We start from the raw sequence: 16785 nt of genomic DNA, 5'->3' as shown, positions 1-16785 counted from the left end.
ATTCAGCCCAATCAGCTGGGCAATACATGTGATGTAACATTGCAATCCTATTAACATTTAGAATTAATTAATCATACAATGTCCATGTGGATGACAAACCTTCATTCACCCTACCAAAAAAACTGGGAGCTGGAAAGATGAAACATGAATGATCTCAGATGAGGTGTGACCACCGGATGAGGTTACTAGGAGTTAGAAATACTAACCTCACTGGAGTGGATGAAGGAGAGGAGAGCCTGGGCATCTTCTAGACAGCTGTCTGTTGACAGAACCCTACAAAACAGCCAGGGTCTGATTAGGGGAGGGACACACCACACACTGTCATTAAGTAAGAAACAGAGGACATAAACTAGGGAAAATTAAGTGATAGAAGGGGTAATTCAAATACTTCTAGACTGTATAGTGTAAATATGGAGAGAGAGAAAGAGAAAGACAGAAAGAGAGATGGAGCGAAAGAGAGATGGAGAGAGAAAGGTTGCCATGAGAAAATGGTAACCAGTGGAGCACAAACACCAGTCTAAATACAACCTATATCTTTCTCTTCATTTATTTTCCCTTTTGAACTTCAACTACTTGCACATTGTCACGACATTAACAATAATATAACATTTGAAATGTCTATATTCTTTTAAAACTGTTGTAATGTTTACTGTATATGTTTTACTCTTTATTTCCCTTTTCTCTGTCTATTTCACTTGCTTTGGAAACGTAAACATGTTTCCCATATGCCAATATAGCACCTTTCGAGAGAGAGAGAGATGGTGGAGGGAGAGGAAGGAAAGTCATTTCAGCAGGCTAAATCTGTCTGCATTATACATATTTTCTCCCGGCAGGGACTTTGGGGGGGGGGGGGTTATGGGCTGTGATGATGCGTCACTGCTAGCTACTGTAAGAGCTACTGTCTGTCTGTCTCCTAGGTAACCACAAAGGAGCAGCTTCAACACACACACCTCATCCAAACTTCCTACAGATGGGCATACATGAAAGTCATCTTCGTTTTTGGGCTTGTCTGTTCCATTTCTAACCAACCACCTGCTCTGCCTAATGTGTACAGTACAGAAATACCATGGGCTTTATTCAAATCAACATCATGTGCAGCAGGAAAGAAACAAACTTTCGGGGACTCAGAGGGCCCTGAACAAACTGGAACTACATCACAAACACACGGTTCTAACAATGAACTAAGCCTTAACATGCTTTTGGGAAATTGGGCCCTGGTCTATATTCAGAAATCAGGTAGGTGGTGAAGAGGTGTTTGGGTAGGTGGTGAAGAGGTGTTTGGGTAGGTGGTGAAGAGGTGTTTGGGTAGGTGGTGAAGAGGTGTTTGGGTTGGTGGTGAAGAGGTGTTTGGGTAGGTGGTGAAGAGGTGTTTGGGTAGGTGGTGAAGAGGTGTTTGGGTAGGTGGTGAAGAGGTGTTTGGGTAGGTGGTGAAGAGGTGTTTGGGTAGGTGGTGAAGAGGTGTTTGGGTAGGTGGTGAAGAGGTGTTTGGGTAGGTGGTGAAGAAGTGTTTGGGTAGGTGGTGAAGAGGTGTTTAGGTAGGTAGTGAAGAGGCATCCTGGAAGACGTGATAGATGCCTCATTGTGTGAGAAGTTATACAAAAACTATAGTAATAAAATACACTGTATTATTAGAACATAATGTGAATAACTTATAATATTCGGATATTACAACTGTAATATACAATAGGCTGTGTGTGCTTTATGAGAGTTTGAGTGAGGTGTTAGACAAATGTAATAATTAATGAGCTCTAAAACACCAATCTGGGCCTTGTTTCCCAAAAGCATCTTAAAAGAGCCCCTGAACACACCGATTTGCACGTACGGTGCATTCGGAAAGTATTCAGACACCTGGACTTTTTCCACATTTTGTTACACGCAGTACTTTATTGAAGCACCTTTGGCAGCGATTGCAGCATCGAGCCTTCTTGGGTATGACTCTACAAGCTTGGCACACCTGCATCCAGGGAGTTTCTCCCATTTTTCTTTGCAGATCCTCTCAAGCTCTGTCAGGTTGGATGGGGAGCATAGTTGCACAGCTGTTTTCAGGTCTCTCCAGACATGTTCGATCGGGTTCAAGTCCGGGCTCTGGCTGGGCCACTCAAGGACATTCAGAGAAGCCACTCCTGCATCGTTTTGACTGTGAGCTTAGGGTTGGAAGTTGAACCGTCATCCCAGTCTGAGGTCTTGAGTGCTTATTTATTTTAGACAGGTCTACAGAAGCATGATATGAAGAAAAGCTAGTTTTATTTCAGAAGAACAGAACAGCATACTCTGAGTTGTCCTTATGTTAGGCCCTGATCTGGCTATGCCATATTACTGTGGGCTACACTAGTTAATTTAGCAGACAAGAACGCCATGGAATTCGAAGCAAATACTTTATATTATTTTATAGTATGAATAATAGAATTGAACATAACTGAATGAAAGGCAAAGGATATTTTCTCCAAACGATTTGAGGAAGTGCGCACATACGGCTATTCTGTGTTGAGCGGTTAACAAAGAAATAGGTACTACTATATGCTTAATTTAGAGTTAATGTAACTTTCGTTGTTATACAAATGTTGGGCTATATATATATATGTTTTGATTTTTAATACATTGTAAGGCTGCAAGAAGCAACTAATGATGTTTAAAAAATAAAAATAGCTTGAAAGTCAGGAGCTCTGCTTAGTTTTTTTTGCGCAGGCTGTATACACTTCCTGTCTCTCATTCACAATTTGACAATTCAAATTTAATGGTGGCATCTCCTTTGTGCGGCCATAATGCACCCTGAAGACATCCATGCCTTTTGCAGCCAGTGGCTGTTGTTCCCTTCTCCCAGAGTGCAGCGTACTCCGAAGCACCTCTCACTCACATGGCTCTCCATCACGTGATCGGGTATTTCTCACAGGCTACAAGTGAAGACAGACATTTTGAGGATGCAACTGCATGCATATTGAAGAAACTATCCACATTTACTTTGTCAGCCAACAAGATTAGGCCTAACAAACAGCAAAAGCACTAGCCTGTCAATCTACTATCCCCATAGTACAAAAGTTTACCTAATCTATTCTGTGTGAGAAATAAATATTCCAAACATGGTCTGGGACAGTTGTGGGATGCGATAGATCCCAAACTAATACAACCACTAGCACAAACAAACTATTTTACATAATTGTTCAGAACGTTTAGCTTAAAATGTGATAAACTATTAGGCTATTTCTTCACATTATAAGAGCACATGGCAGTAAGCTATAAGTGCAAATGTTCCATTAGCGGGAAAACACCATTATCAAAAGTGACCACAAATGCGATTATGTATGTAATGTTTTTATTATAAAAAGGTGCATTATAATGGTGAAGATGGATCTTCCCCAAAAATGAAACGCGCTGCTTCTATATGCCAGTTAGGCTCTGCACCTCTTGTAAAGCGGATTAATGCCCTTTATTTTAAGATGTTATTTGGCCACAAATTGTGACAAACCTTATCAAAACATATAGGCCCATGGGCAAGGCTACATGAGGTGTGCGACTATGATTAAAAAATGTCGCAAAAAAGTGTCATTGTTTCTTGCCTTCAAGCTGGGCATCATTCACAATTGATAATATATCATTCAAAGCGATAGGATAATATTGACACCAATCAGACTATTCTTGAATTAATCTTGTCTTTACATATAATAAATAATATATGTGTCATTTTTTTTATATTTAGAATGAACCATTATCATGCACCTGTCTCGAAACAGGGACAGTGGAAAAAACACATGTCATCTATACACTTAAATAACGAATGGAGGACGCTTTTCCCATGGTTCATTTTCATGCCAGCCAGGTAGGCTACACTCCTGTTATAAATATAAGCAATGTGCTTAATATTAGGAAAGTTCAGAATTAAATATAGTAGGCCTATAGAAAGCCTATGGGGCCTCCTATTTTTATTAGAGGCCATCACTCTTTTCTCACGCAATTGCATAGCCTATAGAAATGTTGCGCAACATGAGCTCATGGGCACTCATGAAGTGTTTGATTAGAATTTCAATTACATTTGCAATGATGTCAGAGTGATTAGAGGGACAATAGAGTGCCGAGTACCAGGCAGTTAGCAAACTAATGACCAGCAACCTGCATCAGAGCTTGGAGAAGCCTAATTACCGTGGCTAAACAATCATATGGAATTTGACTGCCTTCATGACCACTGGTAATACAGTCACAGCAAGAGACCAATTTTTGACCACCGACAACGAAGTTGATTACAAATACAAAGTTGCCAATGTCTTTGCAATCGTTACAAACAAGCGAAGGATAAACAGATGCTTCAAATTAAAAGATGACTGCATTGGAAGATAAAACAGCCTACCGAGAGTATAGACTACATAGGCCTATATTATTTCAATGATATTGAAATAAATGTTATGTTCATTGAATTTAGTTTAAAAAAAAGATATATAATAATGCTATTTGTGATTGTTGCCTCAATATATTTGTTGATGTGTAGCCTAACGTGTGTAATGATGTTCCAAATCTTGATTCAGTGCATTATTATAGGGTAAGAATTACAATAAGCCACATCAATATTTGCAGCCATGGGTGGGTGACAATATCGCTCTAGGAGCTGATCCGTCATCAGTATTGTGAAATAATTTTAACGTTAAGGAAAGATTTAAAATGGAGAAAGCTGACCCGAGTTAAATAAAGGTTAAATAAATGAACACACCACTGGTTGGGTTCAAACTGAAACTAAAATGAGGCAGAATGTTCATAGTTACTGTTGAAAGAGACAAATGTCACAGCGTTCCTGACTGAGGGGACACCATACACCAACCAAACCGGACCCCCGTTAAAGGCTGTGTGTGCACAGCAGCATGCCTTCCTTTCAATCCTATTCCCCAATTCTTGATGAAGGAGAAGCTAGGAGAAGCTAGCCAATGTAGTGGAAAACAAGGCGAGGACATTTAGCTGTCCAGGAGAAAGCCACTCTTTAGAACGAATAGAAACATCACAATGAGCCATCAACCATAACATGAAGGATTTCAGTGACCCCGTGACTGCTGGGATGTGACCGCTGCTTTTTTAATAACGGCATCACCATAGCAACCGTCATTGACGTAATGTGAAAGTGTTACTGATTGCCGATTGTCTGCAGCCTCGCTATTATCTTCCCCTGGCCAGAATGGCAGTGAGTCTAGCAGAGAGGAGAGTGTGACACCAGACGGACAAGTCAAGACAGGAGCTCTACTGTGACGACATCACGCTTGTCCCATTTCTGGGCAATATGCAATCGCTCCTTCAAGCACATCCTTAGTCTGGAACAGGTGGGTGATTCAGCATCATTGAATATGGTAAGGCTAAGTTTGGGGTGGTAGTGGTCACCAGTCCTGGTCCTAAGAGTTACAAGGTTTGCAGGTGTTTAAGGTGAGAGATATGTCAGGTATCTCACCTGGTAAAGCCATGTAGCAGTTGTCTGACAGCAGTGGATAGTTTGTGCAGACAGACAGGAGAGAACTACTGTACTGTCAGAATGGAGGGAGTACAGTATGGTATAACTGACCTGGTAAAGGCCTGTAGCAGTTGTCTGACAGCAGTAGATAGTCTGTGCAGACAGGAGATGGCGTCCTGGGGAAGGGGAGGACCCTCTACTGGCTGGTTGGTTTCTATGGCGCCCGGGTCAAAGCGGAGAGCGGCGAAAACAGCAGAGCTGAACAAAGCACAATGACCTCTTATACTAACATACCCTTTAACAGGCACAGTCTTTAGAATGCATGTTAGAAATACTAGTATTTAGGACCCTGCCTTCCCAACTATGGGCTCATCTCCACAGGTCCTAAACATGAACTCCGTATCATCTGCTCACCTGATCCCACACACATTGTTCCAGATGTTCTCAAACATCACCCACACTTCCTGGTGTGACACCCGAGCAGGCGTGGTCCGTTTATCCTCCTCCTCCTCCTCCTCCTCCGCCATGAGGGTGTCACCGTCACTGGTGTGGGTCTCCTCTGAGACTTTCTCTGGCTACATACCAAGATCAACTTTAAGTTACATTTATTTGCCATTTGTAAACAAGCACAAACATTGGAATGTCTCTTTAGACGAGAGCTCAACGGTAAAATTGTAAAGGATTTTAAGAAACACACAAGAATACTATACAAATAAGTTTGAACAACTTGGGTCCAAAACATAAAAGGGATTTGCCACCGTGTGACGTTGCAGTCCTGAATGAGCTCCAGGCAGCGTACCTGAGGGAGTATCCTCTGCAGCAGGGTGTTCAGGGAGGCGAGGGCCGGTTGGACACGCCCATCGTAGTCTGACCTGCAGCCGAAGGCCTGCAGCAGCTCTCTAGCCTCATACAGAGCCAGCACTGTAGAGCTACGCTCTACTGATTTACCTAAGGAGAGAGACCAGAACGTCATTGTACACACATAACCAGACACACACAATCACATGTAGTCACGCACGCACATACGTCAATGAGAAACACAGAAGCCAATTGTAAGCAACCCCACAGTTTATCCTGACAGTACAGTAGTTATTTAACCAGCGCCAGTTTGTCCTGACAGTACAGTAGTTATTTAACCAGCGCCAGTTTGTCCTGACAGTACAGTAGTTATTTAACCAGAGCCAGTTGATCCTGACAGTACAGTAGTTATTTAACCAGCGCCAGTTTGTCCTGACAGTACAGTAGTTATTTAACCAGCGCCAGTTTGTCCTGACAGTACAGTAGTTATTTAACCAGAGCCAGTTTGTCCTGACAGTACAGTAGTTATTTAACCAGAGCCAGTTGATCCTGACAGTACAGTAGTTATTTAACCAGAGCCAGTTTGTCCTGACAGTACAGTAGTTATTTAACCAGCGCCAGTTTGTCCTGACAGTACAGTAGTTATTTAACCAGCGCCAGTTTGTCCTGACAGTACAGTAGTTATTTAACCAGAGCCAGTTTGTCCTGACAGTACAGTAGTTATTTAACCAGAGCCAGTTTGTCCTGACAGTACAGTAGTTATTTAACCAGAGCCAGTTGATCCTGACAGTACAGTAGTTATTTAACCAGAGCCAGTTTGTCCTGACAGTACAGTAGTTATTTAACCAGAGCCAGTTTGTCCTGACAGTACAGTAGTTATTTAACCAGAGCCAGTTTGTCCTGACAGTACAGTAGTTATTTAACCAGAGCCAGTTTGTCCTGACAGTACAGTAGTTATTTAACCAGAGCCAGTTTGTCCTGACAGTACAGTAGTTATTTAACCAGAGCCAGTTTGTCCTGACAGTACAGTAGTTATTTAACCAGAGCCAGTTTGTCCTGACAGTACAGTAGTTATTTAACCAGAGCCAGTTTGTCCTGACAGTACAGTAGTTATTTAACCAGAGCCAGTTTGTCCTGACAGTACAGTAGTTATTTAACCAGCGCCAGTTTGTCCTGACAGTACAGTAGTTATTTAACCAGAGCCAGTTTGTCCTGACAGTACAGTAGTTATTTAACCAGAGCCAGTTTGTCCTGACAGTACAGTAGTTATTTAACCAGAGCCAGTTTGTCCTGACAGTACAGTAGTTATTTAACCAGAGCCAGTTTGTCCTGACAGTACAGTAGTTATTTAACCAGAGCCAGTTTGTCCTGACAGTACAGTAGTTATTTAACCAGAGCCAGTTTGTCCTGACAGTACAGTAGTTATTTAACCAGAGCCAGTTTGTCCTGACAGTACAGTAGTTATTTAACCAGAGCCAGTTTATCCTGACAGTACAGTAGTTATTTAACCAGCGCCAGTTTGTCCTGACAGTACAGTAGTTATTTAACCAGCGCCAGTTTGTCCTGACAGTACAGTAGTTATTTAACCAGTGCCAGTTTGTCCTGACAGTACAGTAGTTATTTAACCAGAGCCAGTTTATCCTGACAGTACAGTAGTTATTTAACCAGCGCCAGTTTGTCCTGACAGTACAGTAGTTATTTAACCAGCGCCAGTTTGTCCTGACAGTACAGTAGTTATTTAACCAGAGCCAGTTTGTCCTGACAGTACAGTAGTTATTTAACCAGAGCCAGTTTGTCCTGACAGTACAGTAGTTATTTAACCAGTTATTTAACCAGAGCCAGTTTGTCCTGACAGTACAGTAGTTATTTAACCAGAGCCAGTTTGTCCTGACAGTACAGTAGTTATTTAACCAGAGCCAGTTTGTCCTGACAGTACAGTAGTTATTTAACCAGAGCCAGTTTGTCCTGACAGTACAGTAGTTATTTAACCAGAGCCAGTTTGTCCTGACAGTACAGTAGTTATTTAACCAGAGCCAGTTTGTCCTGACAGTACAGTAGTTATTTAACCAGAGCCAGTTTGTCCTGACAGTACAGTAGTTATTTAACCAGCGCCAGTTTGTCCTGACAGTACAGTAGTTATTTAACCAGAGCCAGTTTGTCCTGACAGTACAGTAGTTATTTAACCAGAGCCAGTTTATCCTGACAGTACAGTAGTTATTTAACCAGAGCCAGTTTGTCCTGACAGTACAGTAGTTATTTAACCAGAGCCAGTTTATCCTGACAGTACAGTAGTTATTTAACCAGAGCCAGTTTGTCCTGACAGTACAGTAGTTATTTAACCAGAGACAGTTTGTCCTGACAGTACAGTAGTTATTTAACCAGCGCCAGTTTGTCCTGACAGTACAGTAGTTATTTAACCAGAGCCAGTTTGTCCTGACAGTACAGTAGTTATTTAACCAGAGCCAGTTTGTCCTGACAGTACAGTAGTTATTTAACCAGAGCCAGTTTGTCCTGACAGTACAGTAGTTATTTAACCAGCGCCAGTTTGTCCTGACAGTACAGTAGTTATTTAACCAGAGCCAGTTTGTCCTGACAGTACAGTAGTTATTTAACCAGCGCCAGTTTGTCCTGACAGTACAGTAGTTATTTAACCAGAGCCAGTTTGTCCTGACAGTACAGTAGTTATTTAACCAGAGCCAGTTTGTCCTGACAGTACAGTAGTTATTTAACCAGAGCCAGTTTGTCCTGACAGTACAGTAGTTATTTAACCAGAGCCAGTTTGTCCTGACAGTACAGTAGTTATTTAACCAGAGCCAGTTTGTCCTGACAGTACAGTAGTTATTTAACCAGAGCCAGTTTGTCCTGACAGTACAGTAGTTATTTAACCAGAGCCAGTTTGTCCTGACAGTACAGTAGTTATTTAACCAGAGCCAGTTTGTCCTGACAGTACAGTAGTTATTTAACCAGCGCCAGTTTGTCCTGACAGTACAGTAGTTATTTAACCAGCGCCAGTTTGTCCTGACAGTACAGTAGTTATTTAACCAGAGCCAGTTTGTCCTGACAGTACAGTAGTTATTTAACCAGAGCCAGTTTGTCCTGACAGTACAGTAGTTATTTAACCAGAGCCAGTTTGTCCTGACAGTACAGTAGTTATTTAACCAGAGCCAGTTTGTCCTGACAGTACAGTAGTTATTTAACCAGAGCCAGTTTGTCCTGACAGTACAGTAGTTATTTAACCAGAGCCAGTTTGTCCTGACAGTACAGTAGTTATTTAACCAGAGCCAGTTTGTCCTGACAGTACAGTAGTTATTTAACCAGAGCCAGTTTGTCCTGACAGTACAGTAGTTATTTAACCAGAGCCAGTTTGTCCTGACAGTACAGTAGTTATTTAACCAGAGCCAGTTTGTCCTGACAGTACAGTAGTTATTTAACCAGAGCCAGTTTGTCCTGACAGTACAGTAGTTATTTAACCAGAGCCAGTTTGTCCTGACAGTACAGTAGTTATTTAACCAGCGCCAGTTTGTCCTGACAGTACAGTAGTTATTTAACCAGAGCCAGTTTATCCTGACAGTACAGTAGTTATTTAACCAGAGCCAGTTTGTCCTGACAGTACAGTAGTTATTTAACCAGAGCCAGTTTGTCCTGACAGTACAGTAGTTATTTAACCAGAGCCAGTTTGTCCTGACAGTACAGTAGTTATTTAACCAGAGCCAGTTTGTCCTGACAGTACAGTAGTTATTTAACCAGAGCCAGTTTGTCCTGACAGTACAGTAGTTATTTAACCAGAGCCAGTTTGTCCTGACAGTACAGTAGTTATTTAACCAGAGCCAGTTTGTCCTGACAGTACAGTAGTTATTTAACCAGAGCCAGTTTGTCCTGACAGTACAGTAGTTATTTAACCAGAGCCAGTTTGTCCTGACAGTACAGTAGTTATTTAACCAGAGCCAGTATATTTAATGGAGAATAGGAAGACTTGTAGGAATTAAAGGTTTGTGTGTGTCTGTTTATACCTATGTCACTTCCTTTCCGTGCACATCCACCTACACACACGCACAAACACTAAACACAAACAGTAACACACTGCAGTAGTTTCCACTTCTGGATTCTTTGATAGATACTGTTCATCCCTCCCTTCCTCTCAACTCTCTAAGAGTCCTGTCTGGTCCACCCAAGATTAGAATAGGGAGGGGTCATGCTAGAGAGAGTATGATGAACAGGGGAACACACACTCACACTACAGCTGCTGATGTAATACAACGACAAACAGAGCCATGGCAACACTGAGCAGCATGTTTAGTATGGCTACTGCAGTTAACCACTCAGTCAGCATTTTGCTTCTGCCACACTGCTCTGAAGAGCCTTATTCTGAATATAGTTCTGTAGAGCAGTAGGAGCGCTGGTGTAGGCAGTAGAGCACTGTGCTTTAGCCAGGGACAACTCTATTTGCAGCAGAGTTCACTGGGCCCATTTTAAGGGATATCACTATTTATTTTTAGCATGCAAATGTACTAGTTTCCATCAAAGTGTTTAAAGTACACAAAACATTTTATAGTGTTTTCCCCCCATTATTTATAGTTTATTTGGACAATGTATAACAAAAACATAAGTCTTAGGAACTGAGAAAAGATGTGTTGCACTAGATAACATCTCATTTACATTTGTAGTTCCCAAAGAGGGATATTGATTGCATTTTGAGAGTGCTGTAATCTGACAGTGATGTCATGGTTTCTCACCTGAAAAGAAGTAGTTGTGAAGGTTTTCCAGGGATTGCTGCAGATTTCGAGGGACGATGTTGCCAAAAACAGAGATCCAGTGTTTCTTGAAACACTGCAGAAGCCCTTCAAGAGTCCAGGGCGGTTTCAGATATACGATCTATTATTTCCAAACAAAAACGTAGGTCACAAAATGATAACCAACATCTGATCACTTTACGTAGTTCAAGCTTCTTCTCTGTATATACACTCTCATCCATGTCTATGGACGCTGAGGAACATATTCCCAAGCATTTTATATTTGAGATAGAATGTTCATATTAGGTGACAGAGAATGACATTTTATTTGACAGTATTTCCATATATATCCTTACACACAATGACTACATCTTGTGACTATAAAAACTTACACTTGTTATGGAATATGATTTGCCCAATAGGAATTTATTGTTGTTTATTGCCTTTTTCCATTTTAGAGTCACTTTTATTGCTAAATTGTTTGGACCACAGCAAAAATATGACACCCCCCCCCCCCCCACTACCCTTACTACTACTACTGCTGAACCAAGTCAGAGGGGAAACACTGAGCACAATTCCACATCTACCAATCTGCTGATTCCCTTCAGAGGCCAAGGCTGCATCCTGATTCTCCACACTTTTCCTGAAGTGTGCACTTGCACCCTCCCTATCATGGATTGAAAAGCATGGGACTGGGGTAGGCAACGGCTGGAGGGAGTTTCCATCATAGTAAAATCGATGACAGGGATTGTGCAAAAGGTGGAGTAACTGGACACAGCCGATTGGCTGATTTGGAATTGACCAGAAGATTGTGGAGTTTACCTCTGTCCACAGTTCTTCATAGGCTGCCTTCATCTCAATCTCCAGCACCTGAGACAGCGCCTCTTTCAGACAGTCCTCCAGTACTGACACACAGCTGCTCAGCTCCCGGGCCTCTTCTGCAGCCTTCTTTCTCTTCTCTTCCATTTCTCTCTCTTTCCCTCCATCACTCCTGCTCTGTTCATTCTGCTGCCGGCCTGGGAAGGGGCTGGGTTTCTGGTGGTCACGGGTCTGGCTCGGGGTGCAGGTGAGGGTTTGTGTCTGTGTGCTGACAGGGGTCAGGTTGTGGACACCAGACGTTTTGAGCCTGTCTACCTCCTCCAACAGGTCAGCCTTACCGAAGGCCTTCACCCCACTCAGCAAGGCCTTACTACACAGGTTCTTATCATTACTGTGGACACATACACAATCAAAATCAACCAGACAGAAAGATATTGCTACAAATGCACGTCACACACAGTGAGACAGAGTGAATAAGTGTGAGAGTGTGTGTGACCAGACAGTGTGAGGCCTCTTGTAAAGGAAGTCTTTGTGAAATGAAGAAGTGAATACTGATGACAAGCAGTATCGCTTTCAAACAGCACCATATCACATACAGAACTATCTCCAGACAGGCACGCATACACACTGTCAAACCTTTCCTGCGTGTATCTGCAGAGGAAAGACAGGCAGACACACTGCAGCAGGGGGGTGGGAGTGGACTCACGTGCAAAGGATGAGAGCACCATCTGGGTAAAGACTCTGGTATTGCAGGCAGCACTGCAGCACTCTGTCATCATTATTCTCAGCATTGAGTCCCTCTGTCAGAGAGAGCGAGAGAGATAAATATATATTTTTCGATATGTATACTTTGACAATGTAAGAAATAACTTGCCATGTCAATAAAGTCAATTAAATTGAGAGAGAGAGAACAGGAGACATGCGTCATGACCATCAGCTCAGCACTGAAGACAGAGAGGTGAACCTGCTAGTTACTGCCAACAGGTAAAACAGAGTTTGGCAGAGGTTCTGCAGAAAGGGAGAGATTCTACTAGCGCGACTCTGCTCATCATTGAAACAAGTAGTTTTCTGATGCTGCATGCACCGAGTTGAAATAGCACTGTCCTGCTATTGCCAGCAGGTGGCAGTCCAGAGGAACTATTGTTCAGTCCGTGCCAATGGAGGGAATACATAGGACTCACGGCTGCTCTGAGAGGCCTGCTGCATGGACTGGCCCCAGAGTCGAGGCTCCTGGCTCTTCAGGCAGGTGTAGATGTAATGAACGGCAGGTGTGGCCAGGTGGGCTACAGAGCTAGACAGCCTCTTCCTGTTCTTCAGAGAGTCTAGCTCCTGTAGTACCACCCAGGGTACGAGCACTGTGGGGAGACCTAGAGCTGAGGGAGAGGTGGGGGAGGACAGATGAGGGAGGAGAGATGAGCAATAGTGGTGGAGAACAAAGAGAAGTGGGGGAGGAAGAGGAGATGTTTGGGAGGATGGAAGGAGAGGTGGGGGGAAGAGAAGAAGAGGGGAGATGGAGGGGGAATAGGGGAAGGTTGAGGAAGAAGGGAGGAGGAGAGGGGAGACGGAGGGGGAATAGGAGAAGGTTGAGGAGGCGCAGGGAGATGAAGGAGAGAGTTTATCAAAAAGGAGAAGTGTGTTCTATGAGTGATTGTAATTGGGGTAGCGGTATTTATTTAATCTAGTCATTTTTTAAACAGTGTCCCTCGCACACACCTCCAAGGCCGTGTGACCTCATCTTCTTGACAAAGTCTAGGTGACTGAGAAGGATGTTGGTGTCCAGGACAATGATCAGATCCTGCTGAAGATCCTCCTCTTTACCTACACAGATGAGCAGAGAGCAGGGTTTTAATACTGAGTCCGTCTCCAATGGCCTTATGTGCATACTGAGGAGGAAAGCACTGACGGGACAAACCTAATGTCTTAAACACCTATTAAAACACTTGGGTCACGGCATAGTGCCTCGGTGTAATTGTTTGGCTTGTATGTGTGGAGGGGTTGTTAGTGGTGGTTCTCTCACTGAGTGTGAATGTGATTCCCTCCTCTGATGGGTCGATGTCCATGCTGGTGAGTTCTCCATAGATCTCCACCACATTCAGCTCCAGCCTCTTCTCACTGCGGGCCAGATGGAGCTCCTCCACCAGCTGCATCTAACACAGACACACACACACACACACACACACGCACACTTAATGCAAGCTTACAGACACACCTATATCAATAATTGGTCATGATGTTGAGAAACCTACCTCTTGGTCATTATCATAGACTTCTATATAATCTTCAGGGGAAGTTGTTCTGTTACAGGGTGGTGATGTCATCCCCTGAGCTGACCTGGGCCGTAATTCTTTAGAACCTTTGGAAGATTCTGGAACCGTTTCACATTTGTGCTGCTTGTTTCTGTTCACAGCAGCAGACACACAGTCTTTGGAGTTCAGAGATTTGGACACACTCCTTGGTGTCCAAAGCTTGGACGCACTTCCTGTCTGGTGAGAAAGCCTAGAAGCAGGAGACACCACCTTCACTCTAGCACTGATGGGCTTATTGTCGTTATCATCCTCCTGGTCACCCCCCCAGATGGCTCTATTAACTGGCAGTGGCACAAGTTTGGACTTCTTTGGGATCTTAAAATTGAGAGGCAGTTGAGGTTTGGGTAGTGGCATCTGTACCTCGGCACACGTGGACTTAGATGTTGCTGATGTTTTGGACAGATCAGAGACATTCCTCTGCTTTTGGGTGGTAGGCCTATGTCTTGCTGTGTTTGAGATTTTCTCAAAGGTAGCGTTTTTAGTAGAGGTGGACGACTGCTTTGTGGTGGTGGTGTTGTTAGAGGGAAGACTATAGGATTTTGCTCCACTCTTGTCCCGTTTAGCCTTTAAAACATCCTCCTTTTCTTCTTCAGATCTCCTCTTCACTAGCTTCCTCCTCTTCTCCCTCATCTCTTCAGCCAGTGACTGTTGGGGGTCCTGGTAGCTCCTACCTTGGGAGGTGTGGTCCTTCCCAATGCCAGGCTTCTCCTCAGGTCTGGATCTCCTTTTCACCAGCGTCTTCCTCTGCTCCTTCAGCTGTGCCATGAGGGACCTGGGACTGGTCGTCAGTCTGCTCGAGGCTGTTTTGGAGGGGCTCTTGTCAGATGGCTTACTGGAGCTTCCCTGGAATGTAAGGATCTTCTCCACATTTTGGGACTGGGTCTTATTCGCGCTCAGACTGCTGACTGGTTTGGAAGACACCCTGTCTGCGGTCTTGACCCCGGTGGTAGCCGACCCATCCTGGCTGGGGCAACTCTTCCTCACAGAGCTGTCCTGAGGAGGGGTTCCAAGAGGACAGGCGTTTTTTCCCTCGGCTGCACCCTGCGACGTTGTTTTCTCCAGTCTGTAGAGAGCTTTTTTGAACTCCCGGTCTTTCTCATGACTGCTCCCTGCTGCACTGTTCCCTGGGGTGGAGTGGCTAACTCTCTTCTCTCTCCCCCGTTTCTCCTCTGCAGAACAGCTGCCATGGTGCGTCCCCTCTGCACGACTGCGTTTCTTGGTGCCCTTTTCCTTCTGTGACGAATGCTTGATTAAAGACAAAACAAACAAACAACACTTTTAGCCCTGGTTAACACTCCTAGCAAGAGATGTAAGAGAAGACTGAGGTCACAATAAATGTCAGCAAACTCCTCACCTCACTGGAGGAAAAATATAACTTCTTTGTCTCCTTCTCCTTCTTCTGCTTCTTCTTCTTCTTGGACTTCTTTGACATCTTGGTAGAAAATCCCTGTTAAATAAGAGAAACCTATACAGCAAATGAACAAAATAGCAGCTGAGATGTTCTCTTCTTATAACAGAATCCTTCATTCAAAGAAAAATACAAAACATATCATCTCTAAATCCAACTTCCAATGGAGACTGGAGTCAATGTTTTGACCTCACAGAGATACTTCATATCCCTGAGAGATACTTCAAGTTCTCTCATTGGCTAGCTACTTACGCAATGTTCCCCTGAAACTCGCAGTGATACAATACAGTCTGAATGTAATTTGTAGGGAAGCATAGAGAAGAAACATGAGGCTCAAATAGAGTTATGTAAATGTAGCTAAATGAATACATACCCAGTAAAATCAAGGTTATTGAATATTCACTTCAATGTATATAACTGTCAGCTATCTTGGAATGAACTGTCAGTTACAGTAGAGTTCCAGTTACTAACGTTAGGAAAGCCTATCTAGGTTAGCGAGCTAGCAATTGTTCCAAATCAACATCATCACGTGTAATATACCCACGACACTCATAATGAACTTACTGAATGTGTGCACAACACTGGTTTTATCAAAATGTGAGAAACTTCCATTGACAAATGCATTTAAATGAGATAATAAGACGGTTTGCTAAAGCCCTACAATCACGCTTACCTTGGGCTACTGAGTAGACCACTGTCAGAAAACATCCGTACACGTCAGATTGAACGGAAACAGAGGTTCTGGAGGATCATGGGATGTGTAGTTTCTAGACTTACATATTTGACGGTTCGGAAATGTGAATTTTTATATAGTGGACAAAGGTTCATATAAAAGATAGTAGATTCTTCATAATATATTTCTCATGTTTTGTTTAAAGGGCTAATCAGTTGAAACAATAGCAAATCGAACCTACCACTCTGTTTCGGTTAAAAGTTGAGGGATGGGGCTGGAGAAATGCAATCGCTCTCATATTCATAGACCAAGCTATGGTTGCGAGAACTGACCATCCATTATATTAGTATTATAGTTTAACCATGTTTTGAGGCTATACAGTGTTTGTTTACATTTACTTTGTTTACCAACATTGGAGTTAAACAATGTAAATATTTTGAGTTGTGAATGGGTAAGACCTTAAACTATGCTAATTAGGTATATATAAGTTATATATTTTTTCAAATCTATAGGTAAATATCATTAATGTATATCCAAAAATGTATGTAGCAACTGCTGATTGCCCCTTTAAGGACAATCAAGTGATTGCGTAGAAAGTTAATGTATATTTTTAACCCAGACATCTTAGATGT

At 42.9% G+C, this 16785-nt stretch overlaps 1 protein-coding gene across 3 annotated transcripts in view; it reads right to left on the bottom strand.

Moving 5' to 3' along the window:
- The window catches only part of swt1 (SWT1 RNA endoribonuclease homolog), a 34299-nt gene extending 18092 nt beyond the window's left edge, over nucleotides 1-16207 (bottom strand). Inside the window, exons 1-13 of one of the 3 annotated variants that reach the window (XR_010451501.1) lie at nucleotides 16154-16207; nucleotides 15427-15519; nucleotides 14013-15317; nucleotides 13784-13913; nucleotides 13480-13584; nucleotides 12948-13139; nucleotides 12473-12566; nucleotides 11770-12157; nucleotides 10951-11089; nucleotides 6219-6367; nucleotides 5834-5994; nucleotides 5531-5633; nucleotides 207-273 (exon numbers count right to left, since the gene is read on the bottom strand). Coding sequence is in view for 2 of the 3 variants with exons in the window: in XM_064936000.1 (XP_064792072.1) it covers nucleotides 207-273; nucleotides 5531-5677; nucleotides 5834-5994; nucleotides 6219-6367; nucleotides 10951-11089; nucleotides 11770-12157; nucleotides 12473-12566; nucleotides 12948-13139; nucleotides 13480-13584; nucleotides 13784-13913; nucleotides 14013-15317; nucleotides 15427-15504 (2955 nt within the window). In the remaining variant the exon portion in view is untranslated. Of the gene's footprint in view, nucleotides 1-206; nucleotides 274-5530; nucleotides 5678-5833; nucleotides 5995-6218; nucleotides 6368-10950; nucleotides 11090-11769; nucleotides 12158-12472; nucleotides 12567-12947; nucleotides 13140-13479; nucleotides 13585-13783; nucleotides 13914-14012; nucleotides 15318-15426; nucleotides 15520-16153 lie in introns of all 3 variants that reach the window. The other 2 variants (XM_064936000.1, XM_064936001.1) reach the window with 2 other exon arrangements.
- Between the last annotated feature and the right edge of the window lie 578 nt (nucleotides 16208-16785).

This window comes from Oncorhynchus masou, chromosome 24 (genome assembly GCF_036934945.1).
Source record: "Oncorhynchus masou masou isolate Uvic2021 chromosome 24, UVic_Omas_1.1, whole genome shotgun sequence".
NCBI lineage: Eukaryota > Metazoa > Chordata > Actinopteri > Salmoniformes > Salmonidae > Oncorhynchus > Oncorhynchus masou.
Note: the sequence above shows the minus strand (reverse complement) of the source record. Positions and strands in the feature narration are given on the sequence as shown.